Source organism: Durio zibethinus, chromosome 28 (genome assembly GCF_047325235.1).
Source record: "Durio zibethinus cultivar Kanyao isolate XHJ-2024 chromosome 28, ASM4732523v1, whole genome shotgun sequence".
NCBI classification, from domain to species: domain Eukaryota; kingdom Viridiplantae; phylum Streptophyta; class Magnoliopsida; order Malvales; family Malvaceae; genus Durio; species Durio zibethinus.
This window is the reverse complement of record NC_143189.1, coordinates 1,422,635-1,450,334: the sequence shown is the minus strand read 5'-3', so window position 1 is coordinate 1,450,334 and position 27,700 is coordinate 1,422,635. Positions and strand designations below refer to the sequence as shown.

General features: G+C 35.6%; 5 protein-coding genes, 1 non-coding gene and 2 pseudogenes across 9 annotated transcripts; 4 read left to right on the top strand and 4 right to left on the bottom strand.

Annotated features, from left to right (window-relative positions):
* The first annotated feature begins 958 nt into the window (after window positions 1-958).
* On the top strand, window positions 959-6,973 carry LOC111280739 (phospholipase A I-like). The gene is given in 17 exon segments (XM_022868187.2): window positions 959-1,036; window positions 1,120-1,272; window positions 1,368-1,580; window positions 1,679-1,924; window positions 1,997-2,072; window positions 2,075-2,158; window positions 2,237-2,497; window positions 2,593-2,714; window positions 3,072-3,232; window positions 3,400-3,593; window positions 3,685-3,821; window positions 4,120-4,258; window positions 4,448-4,655; window positions 4,745-5,213; window positions 5,298-5,514; window positions 5,621-5,710; window positions 6,297-6,973. Coding segments are annotated over 13 exon segments (1,926 nt in total). The 5' UTR covers window positions 959-1,036; window positions 1,120-1,191; the 3' UTR covers window positions 4,749-5,213; window positions 5,298-5,514; window positions 5,621-5,710; window positions 6,297-6,973.
* A 393-nt stretch (window positions 6,974-7,366) lies between these two features.
* LOC111280741 (uncharacterized) lies at window positions 7,367-9,270 on the top strand. The gene has a single exon (XM_022868189.2). The coding sequence runs from the start codon at window positions 8,256-8,258 to the stop codon at window positions 8,640-8,642; it is 387 nt and encodes a 128-aa protein (XP_022723924.1). The 5' UTR covers window positions 7,367-8,255; the 3' UTR covers window positions 8,643-9,270.
* Window positions 9,271-9,394: 124 nt separating this feature from the next.
* Window positions 9,395-12,907, bottom strand: LOC111280841 (putative serine/threonine-protein kinase PBL23; annotated as a pseudogene). The gene is made up of 6 exons (XR_016335016.1): window positions 12,785-12,907; window positions 11,588-11,766; window positions 11,210-11,388; window positions 10,925-11,114; window positions 10,312-10,703; window positions 9,395-9,961 (listed from the first exon to the last, which is right to left on the bottom strand). The product of XR_016335016.1 is annotated as a putative serine/threonine-protein kinase PBL23 (transcript).
* Window positions 12,908-12,924: 17 nt separating this feature from the next.
* On the top strand, window positions 12,925-15,422 carry LOC111280842 (cardiolipin synthase (CMP-forming)-like). 2 transcript variants are annotated; one of them, XM_089757007.1, is made up of 8 exons: window positions 12,925-13,405; window positions 13,482-13,548; window positions 13,656-13,730; window positions 13,830-13,881; window positions 14,363-14,448; window positions 14,588-14,662; window positions 14,892-14,970; window positions 15,067-15,422. In XM_089757007.1, the coding sequence occupies exons 1-8, from the start codon at window positions 13,371-13,373 to the stop codon at window positions 15,072-15,074; spliced, it is 477 nt and encodes a 158-aa protein (XP_089613133.1). In that variant the 5' UTR covers window positions 12,925-13,370; the 3' UTR covers window positions 15,075-15,422. The 2 variants fall into 2 exon arrangements, with proteins under 2 accessions (XP_089613133.1, XP_089613134.1); XM_089757008.1 differs by having other exon boundaries at window positions 14,892-14,986.
* A 972-nt stretch (window positions 15,423-16,394) lies between these two features.
* TRNAW-CCA (transfer RNA tryptophan (anticodon CCA)) lies at window positions 16,395-16,466 on the bottom strand. The gene has a single exon. It is a non-coding gene; the product is annotated as a tRNA-Trp (tRNA).
* A 2,980-nt stretch (window positions 16,467-19,446) lies between these two features.
* LOC111280434 (tobamovirus multiplication protein 1) lies at window positions 19,447-23,899 on the top strand. Its single transcript, XM_022867827.2, has 11 exons — window positions 19,447-20,111; window positions 20,463-20,553; window positions 20,661-20,713; window positions 21,145-21,237; window positions 21,387-21,458; window positions 21,657-21,729; window positions 21,875-21,920; window positions 22,015-22,078; window positions 22,363-22,416; window positions 23,234-23,311; window positions 23,400-23,899. The coding sequence occupies exons 1-11, from the start codon at window positions 19,953-19,955 to the stop codon at window positions 23,490-23,492; spliced, it is 876 nt and encodes a 291-aa protein (XP_022723562.1). The 5' UTR covers window positions 19,447-19,952; the 3' UTR covers window positions 23,493-23,899.
* Window positions 23,900-23,985: 86 nt separating this feature from the next.
* On the bottom strand, window positions 23,986-27,565 carry LOC111280436 (derlin-2.2-like). 2 transcript variants are annotated; one of them, XM_089757009.1, is made up of 8 exons: window positions 27,278-27,565; window positions 27,125-27,202; window positions 26,963-27,014; window positions 25,846-25,945; window positions 25,400-25,614; window positions 25,214-25,297; window positions 24,950-25,003; window positions 23,986-24,548 (listed from the first exon to the last, which is right to left on the bottom strand). In XM_089757009.1, exons 3-8 carry the CDS (start codon window positions 27,005-27,007, stop codon window positions 24,366-24,368), a joined length of 681 nt encoding a protein of 226 aa, XP_089613135.1. In that variant the 5' UTR covers window positions 27,008-27,014; window positions 27,125-27,202; window positions 27,278-27,565; the 3' UTR covers window positions 23,986-24,365. The 2 variants fall into 2 exon arrangements, with proteins under 2 accessions (XP_089613135.1, XP_022723564.1); XM_022867829.2 differs by lacking the exons at window positions 26,963-27,014; window positions 27,125-27,202; window positions 27,278-27,565 and adding an exon at window positions 26,384-26,664.
* LOC111281213 (mediator of RNA polymerase II transcription subunit 21 pseudogene) lies at window positions 27,010-27,484 on the bottom strand (annotated as a pseudogene).
* Window positions 27,566-27,700: the final 135 nt, after the last annotated feature.

Genomic DNA, 27,700 nt, shown 5'->3' with positions numbered 1-27,700 from the left:
TAAGCAATAGACCGTGCAGCACTTGAATGGACGCTCCCACCCAAGTCAGCCTTCAACAGTTCGATATCTGAACAAATAACCATAAGCCATGGTTAGTCCCAAGCATTCACAATAAGACACATTATATCGAGATCAATCTCAAGTATACACAAGAAGTCACATTCACATCGAAAAAAAGAAAAACACATCGAGGCAACATTCTGGACATTCAATCGGGGTGAATTTTATTATAATCGATAATCATACATCGGCACTTCCCACCATCACCAGGGCCAGGGGCAGCCCTTGGTGGATGGCCTAGGCCCGTATAGCAACCTGTGAGACAGCCCAACAGTACGCTGCCGGCTCACCCCCTAAAGAGCTTTAGAGATTTTAGAGCTATGCTACTACTAACCATTACAATGTTTGAAATGGGGATACTTTTCCTAGCACAAGAGATCTACCCAGCCATGGCCCTATACATAGGTGGCTCATGACAACCTAAGCCCCGGTCATGGCCCTATACAAGGTTGGCTCATGACACTTAGCCTGTGTGGTTGTGGCTTAACGGTAATTTCCAACTTTTTTCTTTTCTTGCCCCCTTGAGTAGTTTGTCACTCCCTCATTGGTTGCTTAATTTTTGATACAGACACTGCCCGTCGACCTAACTCAATTGCCAATTCTTGAGAAACTATACCTTGATTACAACAAGCTATCAGTGTTACCACCTGAGCTTGGCGAAGTAAAAACTCTAAAAGTGCTTAGGGTTGACTACAACATGCTTGTTTCAGTTCCTGGTAAGCATGATCTTGTTTTTACGTCTAAACTATGATTCTGAGAGTTGCATTAGCATACCAAGTTCATAACTGGCCATACAAGGAGAGAAAAATGTGATCACTTGGTTTTTGAAGGTCTAGGTCATTGATGTTCCCTCTCACTTGTCTATTTACCAATTTTTTGTTGGTAATTTATGTGCAGTGGAGCTGAGGCAGTGTGTTGGGCTGTTGGAATTATCATTAGAGCATAACAAACTTGTTCGGCCACTTCTTGACTTCAGGTCACTTTATTGACTATCAACTTCTTTCTTTAGGCCTGTGAATAGCTTTCTCTGGTCTAATGCTTTTCTCAGTTGGATGGCAGGGCTATGGCTGAGTTACAAATTCTTAGGTTATTTGGTAATCCACTCGAATTCCTTCCTGAGATCTTGCCTTTATGCAAGCTACGGCATTTGTCCTTTCAAATATCAGAATTGTAGCTGATGAAAATTTAAGATCAGTGACTGTGCAAATAGAGGTATAGGTAACAAATATTAGATGTTTGTATGCTCATGCCTTTACATCAGCATAGATAAATCTATGAATAAAACTATTTTTCTTGTTGTGTTACAGATGGAGAATAGTTCTTATTTTGGTGCATCTAGACACAAGCTGAGTGCCTTTTTCTCTCTCATATTCCGTTTTTCCTCTTGCCATCACCCTTTGCTAGCCTCTGCACTGGCCAAGATAATAATGCAAGACCAGGGGAACCGTGTAGTTGTTGGTAAAGATGAAAATGCAATGTGGCAGCTTATAAGCATGATAAGTAGTGATAACCGCCATGTGGTATGCTGGATATACTTTCCTTTTATGAGTGACATCAGACATGTCTTTTCTTTCCTCTCCTTTTTGTGCACTGTCTTTATAGGTCTGACTTGTGTCAGGTTGAACAAGCCTGTTCTGCTTTATCAACTCTCGCTGGAGATGTTTCAGTGGCCATGCAGTTAATAAAATGTGACATTATGCAACCCATTGAAACTGTTTTGAAGTCTCCTGCCCCAGAAGAACTGGTTTCTGTGCTGCAAGTTGTGGTGACATTGGCCTTTGGATCTGATTCTGTAGCTCAGAAGATGCTAACCAAGGATGTTTTGAGATCGTTAAAAATATTGTGTGCCCATAAAAACCCAGAGGTAACATTCTGATTTTTATTGATTTTCTTATATTGAACAGTTATGTATAATTAGCCCTTTATATTTAATCAGGTGAAAAGGTTTGCTTTGTTAGCTGTTGGAAATTTGGCCTTCTGTCTGGAGAATCGCCACATTCTTCTCACCTCTGAAGCTTGAGGGAACTTCTCATACGCCTGACTGTTACAGCTGAACCACGTGTGAATAAAGCTGCAGCTCGTGCTTTGGCAATTCTGGGTATATTTCTTGGATTTGATTTTTAACTTTCTTTGAGAATCTTTAGATCATAGAGTCATCTGATTATGTTTTTTTTAGGAGAGAATGAAAACTTGCGACGTGCTATTAGAGGGAGACAGATACCAAAACAAGGCCTACGCATACTCTCAATGGATGGAGGTGGCATGAAAGGTCTTGCAACTGTGCAGATCCTTAAACAAATCGAGAAGGGAACTGAAAAGCGAATACATGAGCTATTTGACCTTGTATGTGGGACATCAACAGGTGGCATGCTTGCCATTGCCCTTGGTATTAAGTTGATGACCTTGGACCAATGTGAAGAAATATACAAAAATCTTGGTGGGTATGCTGCTTAAAGAATCATTGTTCAGCATCACTTTATTTATGGTTGTAGTTCACTTTGTTAAGTCTGTTCTCCTTTATTGGCTTTGTAGGAAAACTTGTTTTTGCTGAACCCGTGCCAAAGGATAATGAAGCTGCAACTTGGAGAGAAAAGTTGGATCAGCTTTACAAAAGTTCATCACAGAGTTTCAGAGTCGTTGTACATGGATCTAAAGTATGATTTTCTCTTTTTTATGTTTACGAATTTGTGCTTCTTCTTCAGTACTGCTAATCACTAGAGTTCGTTTCATGTTTTCCTTGAAAATGTACGTGTATGTACGCATGGAGAGGCATGAAAAACCATGTGAAACTATATCTGAACAAATGAGGATTTTTTGTGTTCCTAGTTCCTACAAGATATTTTCAGAGTTTTTAAAGGGTTTACTGTAATTTACTTTAAGGGGTGCTCACTATGTATATTGCCTTTAATCAATAAAACATGGTAATCACATCTCTGCAATTATTATTATAATTATTTTGAGTGGTATTTTGGTATGGTAAAATCAATTATTCAAATGTTATAGTATTGCAGCACAGTGCAGATCAGTTTGAGAGGCTGCTAAAGGAAATGTGTGCTGATGAGGATGGTGACCTACTAATTGAGTCTGCCGTGAAAAGCATTCCAAAAGTTTTTATTGTGTCAACTTTAGTGAGTGTTATGCCCGCTCAGCCTTTTGTATTCCGCAATTATCAGGTTTGAGGTCTCAAATTCCTTTTTCTATCATATAATATGAACTCTAATTGGGTTCAAGTATTATGCTGCTCATATAGATATATGTAGACTATTTTATTATCCATTATGGTAATGTCTTGGAAGCTGTATAAGTTTGTTTGTACGTTTATATTTTTCTTAATGTGCGGTACCCTGTGGGAACACCTGAGGTGCCTCTTGCGATACAAGAAAGTTCAGGAATCACCATTCTAGGATCTACAACTACAGGTGCTCAAGTTGGCTACAAACGAAGTGCTTTTATTGGAAGTTGTAAATACCATGTATGGCAAGCTATAAGGGCATCTTCTGCTGCCCCATATTATCTTGATGACTTCTCTGATGGTATTTTCTTCTTCTTGCTTAAGTTAACTATTTTTGTAAGAATGCCTAAGCTTTTTAACCTTTATTTTAATTTATTTTACCTTTTTTATAGATGTGTACCGCTGGCAAGATGGTGCTATAGTGGCAAACAATCCGACAATCTTTTCCATAAGAGAAGCGCAACTTTTGTGGCCTGATGCAAAAATTGACTGTTTAGTTTCAATTGGTTGTGGCTCTGTGCCTACAAAGGTAACTACTTTGTTTTTGTATTTTTGCCATCTAAGCGATTTGTCATGAGTTCTGGCTTTAAGCTCCTATAAACCTTTTCCTATTATCATGGCCATTTGAAGTGCAAATCACCATTTTATGAGTATATTCATGCAGAATAACAGGAAATTGCTTAGGTGCTTTTAATGAATTCCAAGTTTAATAAGTTTCTAAATGGTTCTGATATTTTAACTAATTAGAGGATAAAAAATCTAGATTTTAATTTTCTATTTACCTTTTCATTGCTGACATGGATTTATGAGTATCACCTCTGTTTTAGGCACGGAAAGGTGGTTGGCGCTATCTAGATACTGGGCAAGTGCTGATTGAGAGTGCATGCTCTGTGGACCGAGTCGAGGAAGCTTTGAGTACATTGTTACCTATGCTCCCTGAGATCCAATACTTTCAGTTTAATCCAGGTATAAGTTCTTGGTTCCTTATGGCCTTCACAGATGAAGGTTGGAGGTCTATTTTAACTGTGGCAGATGTCTCCATAACTAGCTTTCATCCAACCATTTTTTAATTTGATCTTGGAATTTATCCTTGTGCAATAGCTCTTTAGCGAAATAATTATGAACTCTTCATTTTTTATATGGTTGCCCTTGCAGTTGATGAACGTTGTGACATGGAGCTGGATGAGACTGATCCAACAGTTTGGCTGAAGTTGGAAGCTGCTGTAAAGGACTACATCCAAAAAAATTCGGAGTCCTTCAAGAATGCATGTGAAAGACTCCTTCTACCCTTTGCACATGATGAGAAGTGGACGGAGAATTTGAAATCTCTAACACTTTTCCAGGTCAAAGGCATCAAATGCAGGTATTAGACTTTGATTTTGATAGTATATGTTCTAAATTACTGGATGCTCTGCTGAATCTTTTGAAATTTTTTATCTTGGGCTATACTAGATGAGAATAACCCTTCATTAGGTTGGAGACGAAATGTACTACTTGTTGAAGCATTGCATAGTCCTGATTCGGGAAGAACTGTGCACCATGCTCGGGCACTTGAGTCATTTTGTGTACGAACTGGAATAAGATTATCCCGTTTGCATGACATATCTGGAATTTCAAAGGCATTGCCAACAACAACATTTCCAACACCATTTACCTCTCCACTGATCACTGGAAGTTTCCCCTCAAGCCCTCTGTTGTTCAGTCCGGATGTTGGCCTGCAGAGGCTTGGCCAAATTGACATGGTCCCACCTTTAAGCTTGGATGGATTACAATCTGGAAAGACAGCATCACCCCCAAAGTCTCCTGGACCCAGGCAGCTCTCTTTACCTGTACGGTCATTGCATGAGATGTTACAGAATCTACCACAAGTGGGCATTATACATTTGGCCCTTCAAAATGACTCAATTGGCTCAATATTAAGGTCTAAAAACCTTTCTATTTTATGGCATTACTTGTGAGTAGTTTATGCACCAGTCCTAACCTTCTAGCTGCTTCTTTTTTCTAGTTGGCAGAATGATGTGTTTGTCGTGGCTGAACCTGGAGAACTGGCTGATAAGTTCATACAAAGTGTCAAGGTTAGCATGTTGTCAGTGATGCGGAGCCAGCATCAGAAGGGTGCATCGCCATTTGCCAATATAACAACTATTGCCAATTTGGTTCACTGTAGACCATACTTCCAAGTTGGAAATATAGGGCATAGATATATTGGACGCCAAACCCAAGTGTGCATGCTTTTCTCATTTGCTTTCAAATGATTTCATTTATTGTTAGATTGATGTTATCAAAACTAATGAACTTCTGTTGCGATTTTCATGACATCTCCTAAAGGTTATGGAAGACGATCAAGAAATTGGGGCATACATGTTTCATTGTACAGTACCTTCTTTGCACATGACACCTGATGATGTTCGTTGGATGGTATGTATATAGCTCTCATTTGGCTATCTGATTTACCTGTTAAAGCACATGATACCTGATGATGTTCATTGGATGGATTTCGAATTTCCCTTTTTTTCACTCTGGTGAAGATTTACCTGGAGAATTTGTTGATTGTCAACCTCCATTCTCTACTTTATGTCTATTGATGTCCTGTGTCCTGTGTGCTGCTTGGCTTGTTAAGGCAATATTGCATTCTCTGGATTTGTGTAATTTTCCTTGGTTCTATTGCATAAACTTCTATAGATCAAGATGACCTCACCAGACATAAGATTAACTTGAGATAATTGCTTCTAATCATTGAATGAATAGTAATAGGTTACAAGGACGTGAGGATTATAGTTAGTTTTCAGCCAAATAGCATTTATTCTTGATGTTTTCCATGTTAACTTGGGGCCATTATGTCAGCATATTTAATGATCCCACTCCATTTCAATGGCACCAGAAGTCTTTTGTTTATATGTTTAATGTAATTTTACTCATGTTCTCTGTGGATCATGAATTATGTTATACTCAATGGAATCTTGTTTTAGTACTACTTGGCTGATACTTTGTCAAATAATGCTAGGTTGGAGCTTGGAGGGACCGAATCATTATCTGCACGGGAACTTATGGTTTCCCTGCAAATTTAATTAAGGCCTTTCTAGATTCTGGGGTCAACGCTGTTATATGCCCTACAGCCGAGCCCCAAGATGTGTCACTGACAACAGATAGTGGATCAGGAGAGTATAATGTTCTGGAAAATGGGAGGTTCGAGATTGGTGTGGAAGACAGAGAAGATGAAGAGGTTGAACCTATCAGTCTACAGGTTTAGTGAGTGACTGGGAAGATAGTGACTCGGAGAAGAATGGGAACCACCATTCTACAGGTTTTTGGAATGAAGAAGACGAGGAACTATCAAGGTTTGTCTGTCAGTTGTATGACTTAGTATTTCGTGAAGGCTTAAGAGTGGATGTTGCCCTAAAAAGTGCTCTTGCCTCCCATCGGAAGCTGAGATACTCCTGTCATCTTCCCAATGTAAAGTAGTTTGTCAAATAAATCTCATACAACATTAAAAATAATAATAAGAAGAAGAAGAATAAGAAAAATAAAATGAAATAAGAGGTACCATTCAATTTTGAGGCTTATAAGAAAACATTTGTTGTCTATCATTCATTACATGAAACTTGAGTATGGTTATTAACATTTTTTAACTGGAAAGATGTATGGAAATTTAAATTTCTTCAAAGCAGTGCCTGCTGAAAATGGTCTTTTTCTGTTATGGAAAATCCTAATGTCAGGTGTGTTCTGTCTAATCTGTATCTTTTGATAAGCCCATTTCTATATCAGTATGAATTTCATTTCCTACCGTTCAAGTGCTGGGTGTTCATGCATAGTCTGCATTGGTGAAATTGCCATCAGCCAGGTTCTCTAGCAAAGTTACTTTTCTTGGTAAGGCTGTCCTGAACTTCAATAACTTTCAGTTCCTGGGATCAGGCCCGTCTGCCCATGGTATGAGTGGTTGATGCCCTAGAGACGCTCTTTGTTCTTTATGTGAGACTTGTTTCATTGGCAAATTTTCAGTTGACCTTGCCTCTTTTACCCGTTGCCAAGGGAGTAAAACAAAACCTTATGGGCGAAGTGGAAAGCTTGACTGAATGAATACACATGAACCACAGAATAAACGTTGTTCAAGTTAAGAAACTGGTTGTCCTAAAATGTCGGATTCTGAGTAAAATGAGTCAGAATATTTGTGGAAAGAGACAGCATTACGAAAGAACGAAAAGACTTGGGCCAAAAATAATAATAATAAAAATAAAAGTTGTTTAAATTTTAAAATTATAACCAAGAAATGATTTCGGCCACTACCATGAATAAGTTTAATCAATTGAACCGGCACAGTGCTTTTTAAAAGTTGATTTTTGATTCAAACGATTGCGTTCTTCACTTTAAAAAGAAAACAAAAATGAACATTCCACCAAAGCGAAAGGAAGGAGAGAAATCAACGGCACTGGGACCCCATACTTAATAACCTGAAAAGCACTCAATTGGAGAAGCATTCCTTTTTCCTTTCCCTATCCAAGCCATGAGAAGAAAACAAGTTTAACCTAAAAAGGGTTGTAAGGAAACTAGCAAGAGGGACTTAAGACAGACTGACGGACAGACTTATTATGGTAGGTTCATCACAGTTAAAAGTTTTTTTTTTAGATCATTGTTCAGATCATAAAGTTTTATACAGCTTTAAAAAGTGCAGGTGGGGCAGACAACTTACGTGGCTGATGGCTTCAACGGTCAATGGGATAAACAGAAAACTATCCGGGAAACATGCATGCTTTCATTACAAACACAAGATGGATATGATGGTGTTATCCCTATCCTACGCGCCAATTATGCAGAAACTCATGCTGTCCACTTTGATAAAATGATTAGACTAAAATAGCATTATTAAGGTCAGAGAGATGCTCCGAAATCAAAGTAATCTTCCCATACAGACAAAAGAACCAGGGCCACCACTTTCTTTAGACACAAGCCTCCAACTCCACTTAAAATGCAGCATAAAGCCAGCTTCACAAACACTAAGTTTTTCCCTGAGAAAATGGCTGCAGCAGCTCCTATCGCAATAGGCACAAGGGGAACCGTAGGATCACTTCTCAAGAAGGAAATTGAGTACTTCACCAAGTTTGAGTTAGAGGGACGAGGGAGCTCCTGGAAACCTCATAGACAAATAGTGGAAATAGATTGCAGAAGTGATCATTCAAGGCCTAGTTTCTGGTTGCTGATTACTGGGTGGAAAAGGAAGAAGCGAAGAGGAGGCGGCGGATTCCTACCAAGTATGTGTTCTGCAACGGAAGTTGCAGATATGAATCAGCTAAACAGGATTCCTGGTTTCAATTACAGGATCCTTAAAAATGATGTCAACAACTTTCATGTTTAGCCCATCATGCTGAAGCCAGCCTCTGAGTTCTTGCCATTCTCAGTTGGAATTTAAGGAACTTACTTTGCCCACCCTTCAAGCCTAGGGCTTCAACAAATATTGTTAATTATCTGTTTTTCTCTGATACTCGTGAGCTACTCTATAATCTGATCAGAGCTAAGCATCAGAATCCTGTGATGAACTTTTGAATTTTAGCTTTTGCTTTTAAGAATTCGAACTTGGTTTGTGATTCCTGTCTCTTGATGCTTTTATCAAAGCTCTCTTCATAAACTCACAATCCACAGTTCTTTTTTTTTTTTTTTCCTTGGAGGAACATTCCTATTGAGCTGTCATCTGTGACATAGATAACTTGGAGGTTCTCCGCTGTACGGTTTCGTTATCTGTGGTGTACAATCCATGATTTGTATATGCTGATATACCAAATCTCGAAGGAAAAACTGTCTTAGTTCTGCTTGGTCTTGCTCTGATTTGTTGTTATGAAACCCTAGCCCTTTTTTGCATCTTTTCTTTTGCATTGTAAGTTCATTTGTCTTGTGTTTTGAAGGTCTATGCGATCTTCCATCACCTCTCTTACATCTTTTCAAACATAGGGCTATAATATATGGTGTATATTCGCTAAAAAATTTTATGGTTACCACGTGTCTTTCTTTTCTTTTTTTTTTACTGCCTCTCCTTATTTTTTTACCTGGTAGATATATACTCGAAAGAAATCATGGTTTTTCTACCAAAAATATCGCTATCAATAGAAATGATGTTTGCATACTCCAGTTGTCGCAAAAGCATCCCCCAACAAAATGGTTTAATTTATTGACAATAGTTTCGCTGGAGTCAATCCCGCATCATAAGTTATCACTAATTGGCTTCCAGAATCATATCAGAAATGGCTACGATTGCTACTCAAACAATTACACCCCTAATCAAATAGTTGACAGACTCACAATAATCTACACAACAACATGCTAGTGTGGTGTGAAGGTTCCATGCAATTTTTCCAAGCTTCAGGGTTGCTCACCTAGCTACGCTAGCTACAAGCCTAAGAGTCACGGTATCTTTTGGCAATTACTTCTTCCACGGACTTAACATGCAAGTTACTGTTTCTTTTGTAATTCTGCAGCAATTTTGTCATTGTCCTTTGGCCCGGCCAGAAACTCAAGGGCAGTTACAACATCACCAATCAATGGTCGGTTATCAGCTTCCTCCTGAAGGCACATGGCTGCAACTGCAAGAGCTTGATAAAGACCCTTTACAGGGTACTTCTCTTCAAGCAGGGGATCTGCCATCAGCATGAACTTCTGCCTGTTCTTAAGTAATGGCTCTGCCTGCAAGATGTGGACGAGAATGGATGATAAACTTAGTTTGACGAACTTAATTCAAATTTAAAAACCCAAAATCACGCAAAGGTTGCATTTATTTACAGTAACATCACGGCATAATGACAAGTAGCATAATTATCTGGGAAGACCAGAAATAAATGTCAAACAAAAGGCTTGGCCCCAGTAACGGTTGCCGATTTGCCAGGTTTAATCATAGTAATAAACTAATACTTACCAGAACTTGTATGTTTTGGTCATTATGGCATTTGTTTTTTCTTTTTGATAAACAGGAAAACAATGGAATGAAATGGACATTTGTTACTAAAAACAAGTGATTATGAACTCCATGAACATACCCAAGCAACAAGGTTCTGCTCTTCGGTCGGTCTTTCAATATCAATAGCTCTCCTCCCCGAGATTAGCTCCAGAAACACTACACCAAAACTGTAAACATCAGATTTTGTAGTCAGCTGCCCTGTCATTGCATACTCCGGAGCACAATAACCATAGGTCCCCATGACCCTTGTTGATACGTGGTCCTTCCCTCCAGTAGGGCCTAACTTTGCAAGTCCAAAATCAGAGAGCTTGGGATTGAAGTTCGCATCTAGTAATATGTTTGATGCTTTAAAGTCACGATAAATTATTGGCGGGTCAGCAAAGTCATGTAGGTATTCTAGCCCTTTGGCTGCTCCTTCAGCTATTTTCATCCTAGTGGTCCAATCCAATGGCTCCTGACCTGGAATTAAATCTGAATAAACAGATAATATAATCAGAAGCCACATAATTATGAATCAGATAAGAAGAATAGTCTTTCTCAAATCCAACTCCCATAATTTCCACAATATTCAGTGAAAATGTTAAGTCCAAAAATTCCATCAGTAGGCTTTCTGGTTCACACAATCAATTGGCAAAAACGAATTAGTAATATAAATGAGTACTAAATAAGTGAAAATGTATCTTTTAACATACCAAGAAGATGATTTTCCAAAGATCCATTTGGCATGTATTCATAAACTAAAATTCTTTGATCCCCATCAGCACAATAGCCAATCAGATTCACAAGGTTCGGATGGTGAACCAAACTTAACATCAGAACCTCCGAGAAGAATTCTCTACTTCCTTGCATTCCATTCCTGTCAAGTTGCTTCACGGCTACAATCTAGAAAAGAGTTAAAACCGAGCATAAACTTAGAGTAGGACATGCATGAAATGTCGTCCTCATCAGAAAAACAGTTCAGAGAAAAAGAGATATACTTTATCAATGCTCTCTATGTATCCTTTATAGACCCTGCCAAATCCACCTTCGCCTATCAGACAATCGGGATTGAAGTTGTCTGTAGCAACCACTAGTTCTCGGAATGTGAAAATACGAGCTGAAAATTTTGCATTTCCAATTTTTTGAATTTCTTCAGCTATTTTCTGCTTGCTGTTACCTGCACATTGGTTAACATGGCTATAAAAAAGTTTCCAGATTGGGAACATGAGCACTAATATGGTTTCTCATTTGCCTATTTCTGGAAGGCTTTTTGCTTGAACAACCACTAGAAGATTATTTACGTCAAATAAACAAGACTTCTATTGGAGAACTTTCCAAAAAAATGAAACTTGAAAATGAACATCATCTATTAATACCTGTTTTGTTTGATAAATTATTCATGAAAGACCTCAATAATTTCCCATTGCTGTTATTGCCGCCAATGGCATTGTTTCTCTCCTTAAAGGAAGAAATGCGTTGCTGTACCTCCACCCTACAACAAGAGAAGCAGCTCATCTCCTCTATCCCTTGGCCACTCTTCTCCAATGAAAGGATTCTATGAAAGATGAACAAAAGGGACAAAAGAAATGAAGGGTTACAAGCACAGAAGAAACCGAAAACCCTTGTTCATATAAAGCAATGGTTAAGTCTGCTTTAACTCCATTTATCAGCTTGGTGGTCAGTATATCAGTTTCAGTTTGCTAAACATAGTTGTCGTCATTCAAGCAATAGATAAAGATCAAAGGAGAAAACTGAAGAAACAAACAAAAAAACAAAAGGAAGAGTTAAATTGTTTGAATAGTTTGGTAGAACAGAACAGACGCGTACACTTTAATTCCATTTAACAAAATATGAAAAATTTTCCAACAACTTTCCATTCCATAATTTGATTTTGGTATTCAATAAAGAGGAAGATGATGATACCCAACCTAACTGTTTATTATAAATATAAGATTAAATATCAAAACTTACTAATAATATATATATATATGCCTACTATTCTCAATTATGTATAATACTTAATTTAATTTATTTTTCTTCCTCTTTTGAAGAAAAAAAATTGTCATTTTTCCTCCTTAGTAGAGTTTAGTATATAAGATTTGATTTCTTTTTATCATATTGCTTTTCTTTTTTTTTTTTATGTCTCGAAATTATTTTTTTAATAGTTAAATATTTTATTTTTTATATTTCAATGTTATTTTTTATTTTTTGATATTAAAAATTATGAAAATGAAATTTATAAAAAATAAAAAATTAATATTATGTTACTAAAATCAAAATTTTTGTTAAACTTTGTAAAAATCAATAAAATTAACAATTTGAAGAATAAATTTTTCATATGCATATAAAATATACAATACTATTATTTAAATTTAAATTGTTGTCAAATGATTCAATTTGATTTGACCATACATTCTTTAATATGAACCTATAATTGAGGTTTAAAATTCATTATTCTATTTTTTTAGAAAAGAAAATAACCATGTTCCAAAAAAAATAAATAGATTTCCCTTTTGCACTCGTATGTCAACTTTTTTTTTTTTTCATTCTGGTTAGAATTGGGAGAAACTTACACGTGGCAAATTTGGCCCTTGCAAATCGTCGTCATCAAATCGTCACCTAAACCCTCGCAAAACCTAGGAATATCCAAACAACAAAGAAACAGTGTTTGTCTGTCCTGTCTTTCTGTTGGAGAAAAAGCAATGCTTTATCGATGGGGATTTACAGATCTCTGCAAACCCTAATCACGAAAAGCCCTAAAAAAGCACAACTTTTTTTACCGCAGCATCAACGAATTCAACGACTTGTATAATTCCACCTCTATCCTCTCCTCTCTTTCACAATCGAGTCTTACCTTTTTCTCCATCTCTTTCTAAATGGATCGCTCCTTTCAATGGCCCTCTCTTCCCGTCTTTTCCTCCCTGGAAACTCTCTCAATCTGCCACTCTGCTTTGGGCAAATGTCGCCGTTTTACGAAAAGTCCAAGCTTTAAATCTTGACTTGAGTAGAGGCGGCGGAGCCAAGTTTCCAGTCAAGTTACGATTCGGGTCGGTCCTATCAGACCCGAGAGTCTCGGATCGGGTGGAAACCTACGGGGAATGGAATAATGAGAGGGACGATGTGGTGGAGAGTTTCGTGAATTTGCCGAATTTAATTTCAATGAGTCGATTGGTTTCTGGTCCTTTGCTTGGATGGTAAGTTTTAAATCATTTCTGTTTTTGTTTTTGGATAATTGATTTTTGCAGTAACTAAGTAATGAGTTAAATGTAGGATGATTGTAAATGAAATGTTTGGTTTTGCATTTGTGGGATTGGCTGTCTCTGGTGCAACTGATTGGGTATGGATTCTCTGAGACTTTTTTAATATTAATGGAGACATGTAAAAGTTTTGTATAAATCATGGGGATTTAAGTTCCTTTTTTATCATTTCTGTTTGTTTTTCTAGTTGGATGGATATATAGCTAGAAAAATTAGCATTAATTCGGTCGTGGGTTCTTATCTTGATCCTCTTGCCGACAAGGTAAAATGATTAATGCCACAAACTTCTTTGTAGGTTTTTGTGACTTGCTTCTGAGTTTCATTTGACAAGTAGTTTATTTTTGGTCTTCTTGGTATCTAGGTTCTCATTGGATGTGTTGCTTTATCAATGGTGCATAACCATCTTTTGCACCGTAAGTAATGTGCATTTGTTTGGATCTTCTGCAATTCTCTGGTTAGTAATGTTAGTTGAGATACTGAGTACATAACATGTTTTAATGAATATTGTCTCTCTTTCGTTGGATCCACAAACAAGTGTGCCGTCATGCAAATACACATGAAATATCCACATGTCAAATCCTGATATTATCTTAGTCAGACAGAGTTTAAGAAGTGTGGTAACTGATCACTTCTGTGCAATGAGGATAATTTGGAATTATCATACTGGATGACCATAGTTACAGCTTATATGAGCAGTTTTGCAAGTCATTGCCTCAGAATCCTTCATCTTGATATCTATTCCACCTACTCTTAATACAAGGAATTGCGGCTGTTGTATAACAGAAATTATCTGTGTATGTTTTTATTTATATTTACATTTTACACATATAGAGGTACTATGTTATCTGTAAATGTTTGATGACATCTATCTTATTAGTCTTCTTTGCTGTAAAGCTGGACTTGTAGGGCTTGTTGTGTTGCGAGATGTTGCCCTTGTTAGTGGTGCAGTGTACCAAAGAGCTAGTAGCTTGTGTTGGCAGGTGAAGTTTGCTTAACTTGTGCTTTATTAGCACATGTGCTTTATTAGCACATGTTTTTGTTCCAATTGTGTTATGACTTGGCAAACTTTGGCAATCATTTATCTAGTCTTGGCTCTTATTGTTGGATTTTTTAATTCAGTGGAAAAGTTGGCTAGATTTCTTCAATCTTGAAGGGACTAGGCCACAGAAGGTTGAGCCTCTCTTTATAAGCAAGGTAAGTATTATCCTTTCTTTTCCTAATTGGGATGGGAATAGACGGTTAGCAATGGAGTCTGCATTTCTTTAACATTTTAACCAGTACAAGTGGACAGTGATAACAAGGAGCAGAAAATGGTGGCAATAAATGGAAAAAAACCATATAGTGAACGCAAAAAACCTGAATCCTGCAGCTTTGGAAAACAGCTTAACGCCTTTATATCTGAAAAGACTTAAAATTTTTGCAGGTTAACACAGTTTTCCAGCTGATTTTAGTTGCCTCGGCTCTCCTTCAACCAGAGTTTGGAACGCCAGAAACTCAATCATGTATCACATACTTAAGGCGAACTACTCTTTGCTTATTAAACCATACTCAAATGGATTATAAGAAACGAAAACCTATTTTTCTTAACATATCAACAGTTGGCTAGTGGCTGCAACAACAGTGGGTTCTACCATTGCGTATGGAGCACAACAAATAAGAAAGAGACATGGATCGATCACAAGGGAGTCATAGTTTGAACTTTTAGTGCAACTCTGAGACAATTGATAAGTTCCTTTGACTCTGTCAGCGCATGATCGAACATTTAGAGCCCTGGCCCCTAGGAGGAAAGGAATAGTTCATGGAGTACAAACTGGATGGAGATTCAAAGGATCTTACTGGCCTCTGGTAAATGGCAAACGTGCTATTTAGCATAGAGTAACTTAAAACTATCACTTGTAAAATCTTGTTATAGATGTTTAACCTTTGTTTTCGGAAATTATATTGATTTCTGCTATGTCTCAGTCTCGCAATCCATTCGTTTTCCTTTTCTCTTCACTTGAGCAACACTTACTGGTACGAGTGATTCAAACTGAACCCATCACTTTTGGTTTGAACGTGAATAAGCTTCCGTCTAAACAGGACATCTCGAAGGTCAAATCTAACATTAAGGTTCATATTCGGCAGAGATATAGCTTTTATAAATCACCTAATGGGATAAACACAATTCACGTGAGAGGATATGAGATTTCCCCACAGGCAAATATTTCAGTTAGGACCATCCAAATCATTTGCCAAGCTGAGATTCAAGCAACATGCACAAATAAATGTGGTATATCGAAATATATATGCAAAGGGGAAGGAATTAAGAATTCATCTGATACCTTTGCGGTGAAACAGATAGAGCAATAAACCAGCTTTCTAATAAAAACTCTCAATCAGGGGAAACTTTTTAAGTTTGGAAGAGAAAATCTCGAAGCTGATCCAAGATAAGTATCAATATGCACCACATAAGTATCAGTATCCAAAAATCTTGGAACATGTCACTGTAGTAATTTCACAGATACACCCAATGACACATACAATGTAGTAACTTATGAGTCATGACAAAAAGTTCCATAGCCCACAGCATTCAATCAAGATTTGTCTCGATCAACCTTACGTCCATAATGCAAGAAGTTGTCATGGAATATCCAATAAACTGAACATGTTGCATCCCCCTACCCCAAGGAAAAAGAAGAACTTGACTTCAATCAATGTCAAGTTAAATAATTCAATAAATCCAGCGCTGGAGCCAACCCAGCTTCAATTCCATTGTCAACATCAACTTGTTAAACTAAGGCCATTTTTTGGAGGTAGCTTAGGGTTTTGGGATTTTTCACTTTTCTAGTTAGAAATCAGTGTCGATTGGAGACTAATGAGAAAGGAAGATTCTTTTTCTGGGTCAAAACACCCCAAAAAAAAGGAGGATCCGGATCGAACCGAGAATTGAACCCGACGTGAATCGAACACGCAACCTTCTGATCTGGAGTCAGACGCGCTACCATTGCGCCACGGATCCGATTTGGTGGTGTAGTCTTATAAAGAAAATTTATAGTAAGTTTCTTTCATAGAAGAACATTAATATTAAGTACCTAAATGCCAAAACTTAAACAACGAAAAGGACTAATTTAATTTTTCTTCCAAAGTTGAATTTATTAAAATGTTTTGTGCATATTAAACTACATTCTATTAGCTAAATTATAAAAATATACCTAAATACACAGTAAAAAAAATGTCAAAACCATACCGTCTATTCAAATATAGTAAGCTTTTGCTTTATGTAAGGATCTAGTACTAACTAAGAGTAAGAAAAAAAAAATAACAAAAATCGACCCAATAAGTATGAGATTCATGACAAAGTCAAAAACAAAACACCCCACCCCGGGAGAGTAGCTCATGTAGACTCAGAGAACCATCATCTGGACGTCCCTTGTCTTGTCAAGAATGCAACTTATAAATCACTTATCTTGATTCTTGACTGAGTATATCACCTATAGACAGAAATGCATTACCCTTGACCATAGTCAAAAGCCTTCAAACAAGCAGTTGGAGGATAAGTAAGATATCTCCATTTTCCGCATTCTAAGCTAATTTTTCAACGTTTCTCACATATAATATTGGTAATAGATAAATCGTCTTAGAATTTAGCAATATTAATATTCCAAAATTAAAGAAAAAAAAAAGGTCCTTTTCCAATATTGAATGTTTGCTCTTTTGCAGTGAATTATTTGGAAGAGTTGCATTGATGAGAAGAAAGGGGATAAGATCATTCATTTTCGCATGTGATGTGAAAGCCAAGGTAGTGCTTACTTAATTGACGTGTAATTATAGTAACCAACTAGCTATGTTTAGACGGAAACTCGGTTGGCAAAGGCTGCGGGTTTCAACAATCCAAATCGACATGCTGTAAGAATTAGATCATATAATTTATATTATTATGTCATATAAAACATTATTTTATATTATATTTTATATAAAAATTATATATCTGGTATTAATATGAAAATATAAAATATAATTTTTTGATTTTATTTTATTTATTTATTATTTAAAAAAAATTTTAAATTATATTATTTTTATATTTTTTATTCGTATATATTTTAAATTATAAAATCTAATAAGAATTGAGGATTAACATCAATTATTTAATGTGCATGCCAGCTAAACCCACTTAAACACCTTTGAAAAAAAAATAATAATAAACCAATTTTAGACAATATATATATGAACAATTTTTGGTCTTTGGGTTGCATGAAAATTGACACAATTATACTTGTTATGGTCAATCCAAATCGGGGTTTATTTTTTAATTTAAAAAATAAATAATTCAAATTAAAAAAAAGTTTAAACTATATGTTATGTTGAATCAAATATTTAGATATTATATGTAAATTATTTTATAAAATTGCATCTTAAGCAAATTGTATTTTTCAACATTTATTTTTATTGATTAATTTTATACAAGGATAATTGTATATTTTTTTAATAAATTATGTTTCATTTTTTAAAAAAATACTAAATTGTTACAGTGCATTCATACCATACAATCTTAGTTTATTGTTTGTATAATCGAATCATATTCTCATTATCGCTTTATTTATATTTCAAACATCATATTATTTTTTATTGATTGAGTCAACATCAACTAAATACAATCTATATAATCAAACTTTAACAATCTTCATAATTCGATCACACTTTTTTTTTTCGTTTCTTTTTCATTTTTAAATAAGTTCTAATTCGATCATTTTCCATATGTGACATATGCGAATATTTTAAGCAATGCACAATTCCATTAATATCAATGCCTTTCGTCTTTGTCACTCTCTATTTTAATTATTTAGTCTACTCACCAACTCCTTTGTCATTTTTGCATAATCGCAATACATTTTTTCACACCATTTTTGCATAATTTATTTAGTGCCAACGTCATTACCTTTTCTTTTAAAGAATTTATAATAGTTTAATACTCAAATTTTAATTACTCATCTTATTTCACTTTGGCATTATTTAACATACCTATAGACAAATTACCATATAGTTAATACATATAAAATAACACTGAATACACTTTTAGAAAAAATTACCGAATCCACTGGTAATTTTTTTATATAATTTGTTTGATTGGTATTTAGTAGGTAGTAAAAGAAGATAAAATCAAAAAGTAAAAAAAGTGAATTAATCATTATGGTTCATATGAGACAACATTATTAGTATTTAAAAATGAGGATAAATTCAATCATAATGAGGCTTTGTTTGCATTAATTAATAATTTGAATTGGAAATGGAAATGGAGGCAAAAACAATTAAACATGAGAGGAATGAAAAAAATCAAAAGAAATACCGCCAAAACCGGCCATGGCCCATGCGTATGTGTTGTCGGCAGTGAAGAAACTTCGCGTCACAAGCTGTTAAAGTAGTACTCCCTCCCGGGGTTGTGGGACCCCAGGAATCTTCTGCAGCATATCTTCATCTGCGACACGTGATCCTCCAATTCACTGACATCACCCCCGTTTTTCAAAATATAAATATGCATATTTTAATTCTTCATTGTTATCTTGTCTTATTATTATTATTTTTCCGTATCGTTAAAAAAAACCTCTCAATTTAATTTTTCAGGCCAAAAAATCTATATTTTGTTCAGAAGCATTTTTAATAGAAAAGCAAGGCTAGGAGTTAGAGTTACAATCAATCGAGACGATGTAGTAAGAAATTTTAATTTAATTTAAAATTTAATTCGAATTTGATTAAATTTTAAATGTTATTTTAAATAAAAATTAAATTTTTTAAATTTATTTGTCAAATAAAAATAAAAATAATTTTAATTTTTATGTTTGATTTTAAATTTAATAATTTATATTCTAACTTAAACTTATATATAAAATAAAAAAAATTGATTAAACATATAAAATATTAAAACAAATTTAAAAAAATTTAAATTTTATTCGTTTGATAAATTATATTACTTAACTCAATTCGATAATATTTAAATTTAATATAAATTTTATTCGAATTCAAATAATTTAAATATATCTTTTACATCTCTAAAACAATACATTATTTTACAATTTATGACAACAACCAAATCAAACATTACTTATCTAAATTTATGACACAGCACAGCGGAAAAATAGAGAAATAAAAGAAGTTTTTAATAAAATTAAACTGGAAAAAAACAAAAACCAGTTTGCAAATTGCAACTACCACGATCGTTGATGAACTCGTAGAAGCTTAGGTGAGAGTTGATAAGAGAGGGATCCAAAAAGAACAGCAAATGGCTTCATTACTTCATTACTGACATTAGTTGCTAACTCCATCCCTTTGGACCGTCGACTGGTAGATAGATTTAAGCTAAAAAAAAATCCTCAAAATTTCTCTCTCTCACAGTTGTATTCTATCGTGTCTCTGTTTCTCAGATTTTCTTTTCCCTCTCTGCTCTTTTGTTGTTTTCTGTTTGGTTGAGGGGATTTTGACTTTTGCGGGAAAGCTCGGGGAAATAAGAGATATGGTCAGAATGACGAAAATGCCACTGAACTTAACGCCTATGGAGCTTCCAGCTCTGGTGTCCGATTGGTGGGACGAGATCAATGATTCGACTCAGTGGCAGGATGGAATCTTCTATACTCTTTGCGCCGCTTATGCTCTAGTCTCCTCCGTTGCTCTGGTCATCTTTCTTTTCCCTCTTTTCAGTTTTCAAGTTCTCATGCGTTTTTATTTGATTCACTGAACGGTTCCATTTTTTTTTGGCTCGGATCAGTGCTGAGTAGAAGATTTGTTTCAAGTGTTAATTATTATTTTTATTTTTTTTCATTTTAGTACTTTTCGTATTTTTTGATTCAAACTGATTGAGTTTGTTTAGATGCTGACATTTTTTATTTAATTAAATGATTGGAGTAAACATCTGATGTGGAATTAAAGCTTTTAAATGTTAATGATTTCAATTTCGAGAAATTTCTTCAGGGGATTAGGATATTAGATTAGTTTGTATGTGATAGTTGGTGTTTGTAATGTGCAGATACAATTAATAAGGATTGAATTGAGAGTGCCCGAATATGGTTGGACGACGCAGAAGGTTTTCCATCTTATGAACTTCATTGTTAATGGAGGTGATTCTCAAAGTTCTAAAATCACATGAAGTGTTTTTTATTACATTGTTATTGGAATTCTGGACATAAGTTTGATCATTTGATTGTGAATTTTCTTGTTGTTGCAGTGCGTGCTATTGTGTTTGGATTGCACAAACAAGTATTTGTATTGTATCCCAAGGTTAGTTTGCTATGGATTCGAGAGATATTGGCTCATATAGTAAAGTTATTATTGCCTGACACAGCTTGCATTGGCTTTCAAATGCAATAAGATTACATTTTATATTTGGTCATGATAACTAAATTCCATTCACTCTTTCTGCTCCACAATCTAGGTCTAGATTGTTTGAGTTTCTCAGACAAATTAAGGCTTCTTGGGTAGCATAAGGAAAATAAAGGAGAAGATTTAAATTTGATGTACTATTAGTGTATAGACTCTATATATTATCAGTGAATTGGATAATGCTACCTGATTAATGAGGTCAATTAGATGATGCCACCTCATTAATAAGTAAGTTTTGAGAGAAAAATCGAGTATGTAACTAACAAGTTGTTATGATTCAATAGACACAAGGCTTTTATACTGACATGAGCCATTACTTCTTGAACTAGGTACTCACATTTGTACTGTTGGATCTTCCTGGCCTTCTGTTTTTCTCCACATACACATTACTTGTCCTGTTTTGGGCAGAGATTTATCACCAGGCAAGTAACTTTTCTTAGTTATTTTTGTGAAATGATGTGTCTTGTTTGGCTTGTCCTTGATCAATAGACCCAAGTACAAACTTGAGCACTTGGTTCGTTCTTGTATTTCTGTGAGGAACTATGACATTTTTCCTTGCCATTACGAGCAGGCAAGAAGCTTACCAACGGATAAACTCAGAATTTTTTATGTATCAATCAATGGTGTTATTTATGTTATACAGGTGCGCTCCGACTCACTTCTCTTGTGCTGTTTACTTTGCATATTACCATCATTAATACCAGTTTAATCTCTGAGGGAAATTATTTGTATCTGTTTATTTGTTAGTCTCTTGAGTTTTCTATCTCAAAGGTTCCTGCCACAACTAGCTATGACACATACTTAATGTGTAAGTGAAGTTAAAAGGAAGTTTTGACTTCAGGTCTGCATTTGGTTATACCTCTGGATAGATGACAACAGCGTGGTGGAATTTATTGGAAAAATATTTATTGCTGGTAAGTTTAATAGTGAATCATTAAAACAAGTTTCACAAGGTTTATCTCTGGATATTAATCTTTTTCTTAAAAGAAGTTTTATCCATGTTAAGTCTTACTTCTTTTGTTTAACTGTGCCACTTATTTTCTTTGTTCTTTTCTCCAGTGGTGTCATTTATAGCTGCATTAGGATTCTTGCTGTATGGAGGAAGGTAATTGTTGTTTGTTAACACAATATTATGGCTATTGTGATTAGAGTTTGAATTTCTAAAGATTCCGTAATCCTGCTCACTCAACTCCTTCCAGATTATTTTTCATGCTAAGACGTTTCCCTATTGAATCAAAAGGAAGAAGGAAGAAGCTGCATGAGGTATTTTCCTTATAGTTCACCTAGTAAATAACAATTCTAACATCGTAGCATAAGTTTAATTTGCATTTCTACGTGCTAATCACTTGGTTTTTAACTTGGCATCACTCTGTGGAAATTACTTCAAATGAATTAGGGCCTGTTCATGAATTTATTGAGAATATGTTCTTGAATAGAGTTCAACAAAACCATATAGCCCACTATATGCAGTGGGAAAAGGCTTAGTTTGTTGTTGTAGGACTTTCTCAGCATTACTATCGTTTACTTGATGTCTTCTCTTTTCTTAGGTTGGTTCTGTTACAGCCATTTGTTTCACGTGCTTCCTGATTAGGTGCTTTGTGGTAAGTTTTTCTTTTACCAAACTTTGTGGTAGGTTTTAAAACTATATAATTTATGGCTTGAAGGAGAATGTAGCACTTTAAACTGCTACTTATTCGGTTAGTCTCTTGTATGCAACTCATACAGCAGTATCTCTGTTCTCAGTAGATGACAATCTATTTGATTATTATATCCTGAGGCAAATTAATAATCTGAACATTCAAGTATGCATGCTAGAGATGCTACATCCTTCATATGAGAGAGAACCTCTGGGAGATTTAGTTTGCATAGTATTTTTTTAGATTAAAATAAAGTAAAAGACTTCAATACAATTTTTTCCTAGTAAAAATCCATTCTTCGTGAGTTTATTCCATTTGAATCAAAAGGAAGCATGAATATTTCCTGGAGTTTTCATACATTTTTTCTAATAATGACTAGATGAAGTACAAAGAGGTAGGTCGTTTGCCTCCAGCTAAATTCTCCTAGTAATAGTTCAATAGCTGAATGAAAGTCAAAAGTTAGGTATTTGGCCATGGAGAGAGAGGCATGAGCGTATGCTTCACCTGAGTTCTTTCTTTCTAGGTTCATCTTAGATTGTCTTAGCAAGAGAAATTGGTCAAGAAGTTGAATGTTATAAGTAATTTCTGACTCTCAGAATGGTTTTATGAACAATGTTAGATGTCAATATTTGACCGAAATAAATTGAGCTTGACAAAAGTTCAATAAAACTCTTTTTTATCCACTGTTTAGAAACAGACAACTATATTGTGACGCTGCTTTTTTTCATTTGGTTGCTAACATATTCCTGCTGCTTTATGTGACTCATTTGTTTATGTGCAGGTGGTTTTATCGGCTTTTGATTCAGATGCATCACTTGATGTTTTGGACCATCCAATTTTGAACTTGATCTATTACATGGTATTTTACATATCCCTTTTATTTGTGGCATCCTATTTCTCTCACTTGTATTTTCCTAAGCATACAATTTCTATTGATCAAATTACAGCTTGTTGAGATCCTACCTTCAGCTCTAGTTTTGTATATCCTGCGTAAGTTGCCTCCAAAGAGAATATCTGCCCAATATCACCCCATCCGTTAGCCAGAATGCTATTCTGTTGGTAGGATTGTTTTTCCCCTAGAAAAATAGTTTTGGCATGGTTCAGATAGTTAGTTGCTGTCGGAATTAAGGGAAGCATGGCCGGTGAACAATCCAGTAATAAACTGGAACGGCTCGTGGTGGGGCAAAATTTTTTACATGTAGATTACATATCTATTTGCAGCTTTCTTAAGGGGAGATCATTGAATTGATTTCTTCATGGGTTATATGATCGAAGAGTTGGTAAAGTCACCCTCTTTGTGCATTATTGGTTGCAATTGGAAGATTTTGTTTTTTCTTGTAGTTTCAATCATCAATTCAGTAGTTGTTATTTCTGTTTGTTCTTAGAGATGATGGGTTTGTTATAAATACTTGATGGAAATGATATTAGTTTGATTTTTTTCCTCCAATTGTCGGCCAGCCATTCTTTCTTATGTTTTGTAGCTCTTCTGAAAGTTCCTTTTGCTCCCATGTTAGAATCCATTGACTCCATATCAAAGGAGAATACTTGTTAGTTATTACATACTCCTAATAAGTGTGGTACAGAATCTTTTTTGAATAAGAGAGGGTTATATAGAGTCCAACTAAACTCTACATTGGGCTTATCCCATTTGTCAATCAAGGAAATTATACAAAAATACTTCAGGGAAATTGCATAAAGGGAAGAAGGCACAAAGGGCATTGTACACCAACCAAAAGCACTTAGTCTAGGTATACAAAATTTCAACCCCAACAACATCAAGATGTACACATTAGCATGGAAGCTTGAACATTTTAAAGAAATGGTCAGCCACACATTTTATGCCTTTGCCATGTCCAATCAGAGATCGGTTTAGCGAAAGATACCACCCGTTGGTATAGTTTCCGCAGGGCAGATTAATCTCTGTGAAATTCCTCTGCAGGTGGTGGAGCAAATCTCACATTTCCTGGCTGTGCTACCACTACAGCCTCATCTGCAAACAATGCTTTAATAAAGGATGGAGTTTTTAGGGGTTGGCGACCGGTCATTTGCGGATATACATCTTCAAGAAAATAGTATGCATGACCAGCTATCATTCCCTGCATTAACAAAATATTGAGTTTGACAAGGAAAAGCCGCAAAAGTAACAATGATAAGTGACAAGATGCAAAAGTTAAGCATGGCTGCAATGAGGATCTAAAGCATTAGTGAGACAAGAACAGGGGGGAGTTTATAGGACCACTGCATAATCATAAGGCGGTCTCACAGTCCTTACGCAACATCCCTCCCTTTTCCTTTTTCACACACTTCATCCCAAGAATCACACCAAGACCTCTCCTGAAGTGATGATATATTATGATTACAGAAAAGCTTAATTAGACTAGCTTATATCCGCTATGGTGAACATGATAATGGATTTCGAAGATAGGCAGAAAATTCACACAAATAATACTATCCCTATATTTCAACATTAAAGCAAACTCTGGGAATGGACACGCACCAGGAGATCCACCAAGGCACTAGCACCTACAAGGACAGAAAATCCCAAAAGCACCTGAAAGACGGACGAGGAATTGATGCCATTACACACTAACAAGGAGAAGTAGGATCAAACTCACAAATGTAATACGAAGAATAAAACTTTTGCCCAATGGGAAAATCTACCATAACTACTTCTTTCTTGGTCAAAACCTTTAAAAGCTTTGAAAGAGAAGATACGTAACAATAATAAAAAAAAAGGGATGGAATGAATAGAAGCACTCACCCAGGGTAAGTAACCAGCAGTAAATGTAAAAAGACCCAGAAAACTCATATGTATGAAAGGATTCTGTTTGCTCCACACATAAACCTACATGGTATTGCAAAATAATATGGCTTCCAAAATGACAATGAAGAATATACGGTACTAGTAAAACATATTTTGCATGTAAACAGAGGCAGACAAATTTACCATCATGAATGTCAATGAATTGCTTAGAAATATGATTTTGGCAAATGATTCTGACAGATAAGGTATCATTCCTCCAATAAGAACAATGCCAGTTAAGACAGAAGCTCCAAACAAGAGCATGTAAAAAAAATCTGCAGTCCTTCCCCTGAAAGAGTTCTCTTCAAGAAGCTTGCAGTACCGAGCAAGAAAGAACATGTGAAACATGAAATCCAAATCTGGCATTATCAAGCAATACTGTGTTAAAGGAGCGAAAACGTATACATGCCCCTATAAGCAATACCAATTTTTAAAGACCCTTAATGCCATTGATGGAACTCTCTCTGTTTCATTTGGAAAATTCTACATCTTTAGCAATAACATGCATGACACATTACATAGCATTGTTCTCAAGGCATAACGAACCAGAGAGTTCATGGCACTCAGACATAAAGGCACATGAAATTTACCCATCTTGCGGAAGTACAGGAAGTTTGTAATGAGGCGCCAGAATTGATACTGCTTAACCACGAGGATAGGGTTCAAGTACAGATGATAAGGTGATATTATCTGCAAAAAGAAAACTAAATCACAATAACAATCCCAAACACGTATTAATTCTTTTCAAAATCAAGATGGCAAAACCAATCATACCCAATTACCAAAAAAAAAGACTCATCTTTTCAGAAAGGAGTTACAAACTAACGGTCAACTTTACCTGCCCAAATTCACAACTAACTTTTTCAAGAAATAAAATTTTGAAACTTGAAAGAAAAGCTGGAAACCCATATAGCAAATCCAATGGGAATCACCAAATTCACAAAATTGAGACAAACACAGCTTAAATCAGCCTAAAATAATCAAATCCATTTGCATAGAAACTTAAAAAGTACGCACTAATAATTGAAAATTGAAGACACAATCACAATCCCATAGCCCATATTGAGAAAAATAACACCAAAAAACATACAAAAAAAAAAGGAGAGAAGATGTGAAAAAGAGGCATACGTCGAGAGAGCAACCAATAGTGATGACTATGGCAGCTGTGAGATAAGAGCGGGTGATAATGGGCATCTGTTTATACCATTCTTCAACAGCTTGAGCCATTTTTTTACAATAACAAAATTGAAACAAGATATTTGAAAAGGCTAATTCGATAAAATTGTTAATAAGATTTTCTGGGTTTTGGGGTTTTTGAAGATCGAAGCAGAGTGTTTTTTTTTTTTTTCTTTTGAAGAACCAAATAGAAGAAACAAAAGAAAATGTGTATTAGGAACAGAAAATGTAGTAGTCAACAAGTTTGGTTTTATACTTTATGTTTTGTTTAGTGACAAATCCAGGCGAATCAGAGCGCGTGTGGTTACACGAACCAATTGGATTGATATAATAAACTATATATATTTAAAAAAAAAAACATAATCCTAAACATTTAAAAGGAAAAAAAAAGAAAAGACAGGCACAATTAGAACAAAAATTTAAAAGAGAAACTGGAGAGAAAAGCCACTCAGCTATCACCTCTTTGTTTTTTTTTTGTGGGGTACTCAGGTTCACACTGATATTATCTCTTAACAACATGGGAAATTGTACCTGCAGCCTCCAGTTGCTTCTGAAGTTCTTGGCCTGTAGCATCATTTTCAGCCTGGACAACAGGTAAGATTAGAACAAAAAAGAAAAGACAATTAACAAAGAATTCCCGATATGTAATTTAAAACGAAAACAGTAATGAGTAAAGCAGTTGACTCTATATACCTGGAATTCAGTAATACTTCTCAGTTGAGCTTCTTCGCCTCCCTCGGAAGATGGAAGTGCTGCAACCAATGTATCAAACTGCGATAGTAGTAACATTTAGTAATATCCCACGTACGGCCATGAAACCATGAACGCATTGATACCATCACCCACCTGTTTAGCAGCCTTAACAAGAGCAGCACTCATAAGCTTAGGTTGATTGGCGAAATTCGCTGACTCCTCCATGGGATTAGCAGGGGGTTCTGGGTAATATGGGGAAAGTGTGACCAGTGGAGCATCTCTTCGCAATGTCCCGAAAGTGTTTAAGGCTAGGCCAGCTATTGAATTCACTTGTTCTTCTAATTGGGAAATCGCATCCATCTTCCAAAACCAAAGACAACCCGAATCTTATAGGACAGAACAGATCGAGACAACCACAAGATCTACAAGCTTGGTAGGTGCTACTTAAAAGTTAGTCTTCGCCCTTGGTAAACTGCTTAAATTGAAGACCCAAAGATAAAAACAAGAACCTGAAGGGGAAATCAACGTCAAATGTGTAGGATCAAAAGGAAAATGGGAGTCATATGGGCCCAAGGG

Bases quoted from the DNA above. Each gene is read 5' to 3' on its own strand.
- LOC111280741 (XM_022868189.2), top strand. From the start codon at position 8,256: ATGCAGCATAAAGCCAGCTTCACAAACACTAAGTTTTTCCCTGAGAAA.
- LOC111280842 (XM_089757008.1), top strand. From the start codon at position 13,371: ATGAGTCGATTGGTTTCTGGTCCTTTGCTTGGATG. The intron at 13,406-13,481 runs GTAAGTTTTAAA...AGTTAAATGTAG, and splicing joins TCTGGTCCTTTGCTTGGATG to GATGATTGTAAATGAAATGT. The intron at 14,663-14,891 runs GTAAGTATTATC...AAATTTTTGCAG, and splicing joins AGCCTCTCTTTATAAGCAAG to GTTAACACAGTTTTCCAGCT.
- LOC111280434 (XM_022867827.2), top strand. From the start codon at position 19,953: ATGGTCAGAATGACGAAAATGCCACTGAACTTAACGCCTATGGAGCTT. The intron at 20,112-20,462 runs GTCATCTTTCTT...TGTAATGTGCAG, and splicing joins TAGTCTCCTCCGTTGCTCTG to ATACAATTAATAAGGATTGA. The intron at 20,714-21,144 runs GTTAGTTTGCTA...TTCTTGAACTAG, and splicing joins TATTTGTATTGTATCCCAAG to GTACTCACATTTGTACTGTT.
- LOC111280436 (XM_022867829.2), bottom strand. From the start codon at position 26,482: ATGGCTCAAGCTGTTGAAGAATGGTATAAACAGATGCCCATTATCACC. The intron at 25,004-25,213 runs GTGAGTGCTTCT...TCCGTCTTTCAG, and splicing joins CTGCTGGTTACTTACCCTGG to GTGCTTTTGGGATTTTCTGT. The intron at 24,549-24,949 runs GTGCGTGTCCAT...TTGTTAATGCAG, and splicing joins GTGCCTTGGTGGATCTCCTG to GGAATGATAGCTGGTCATGC.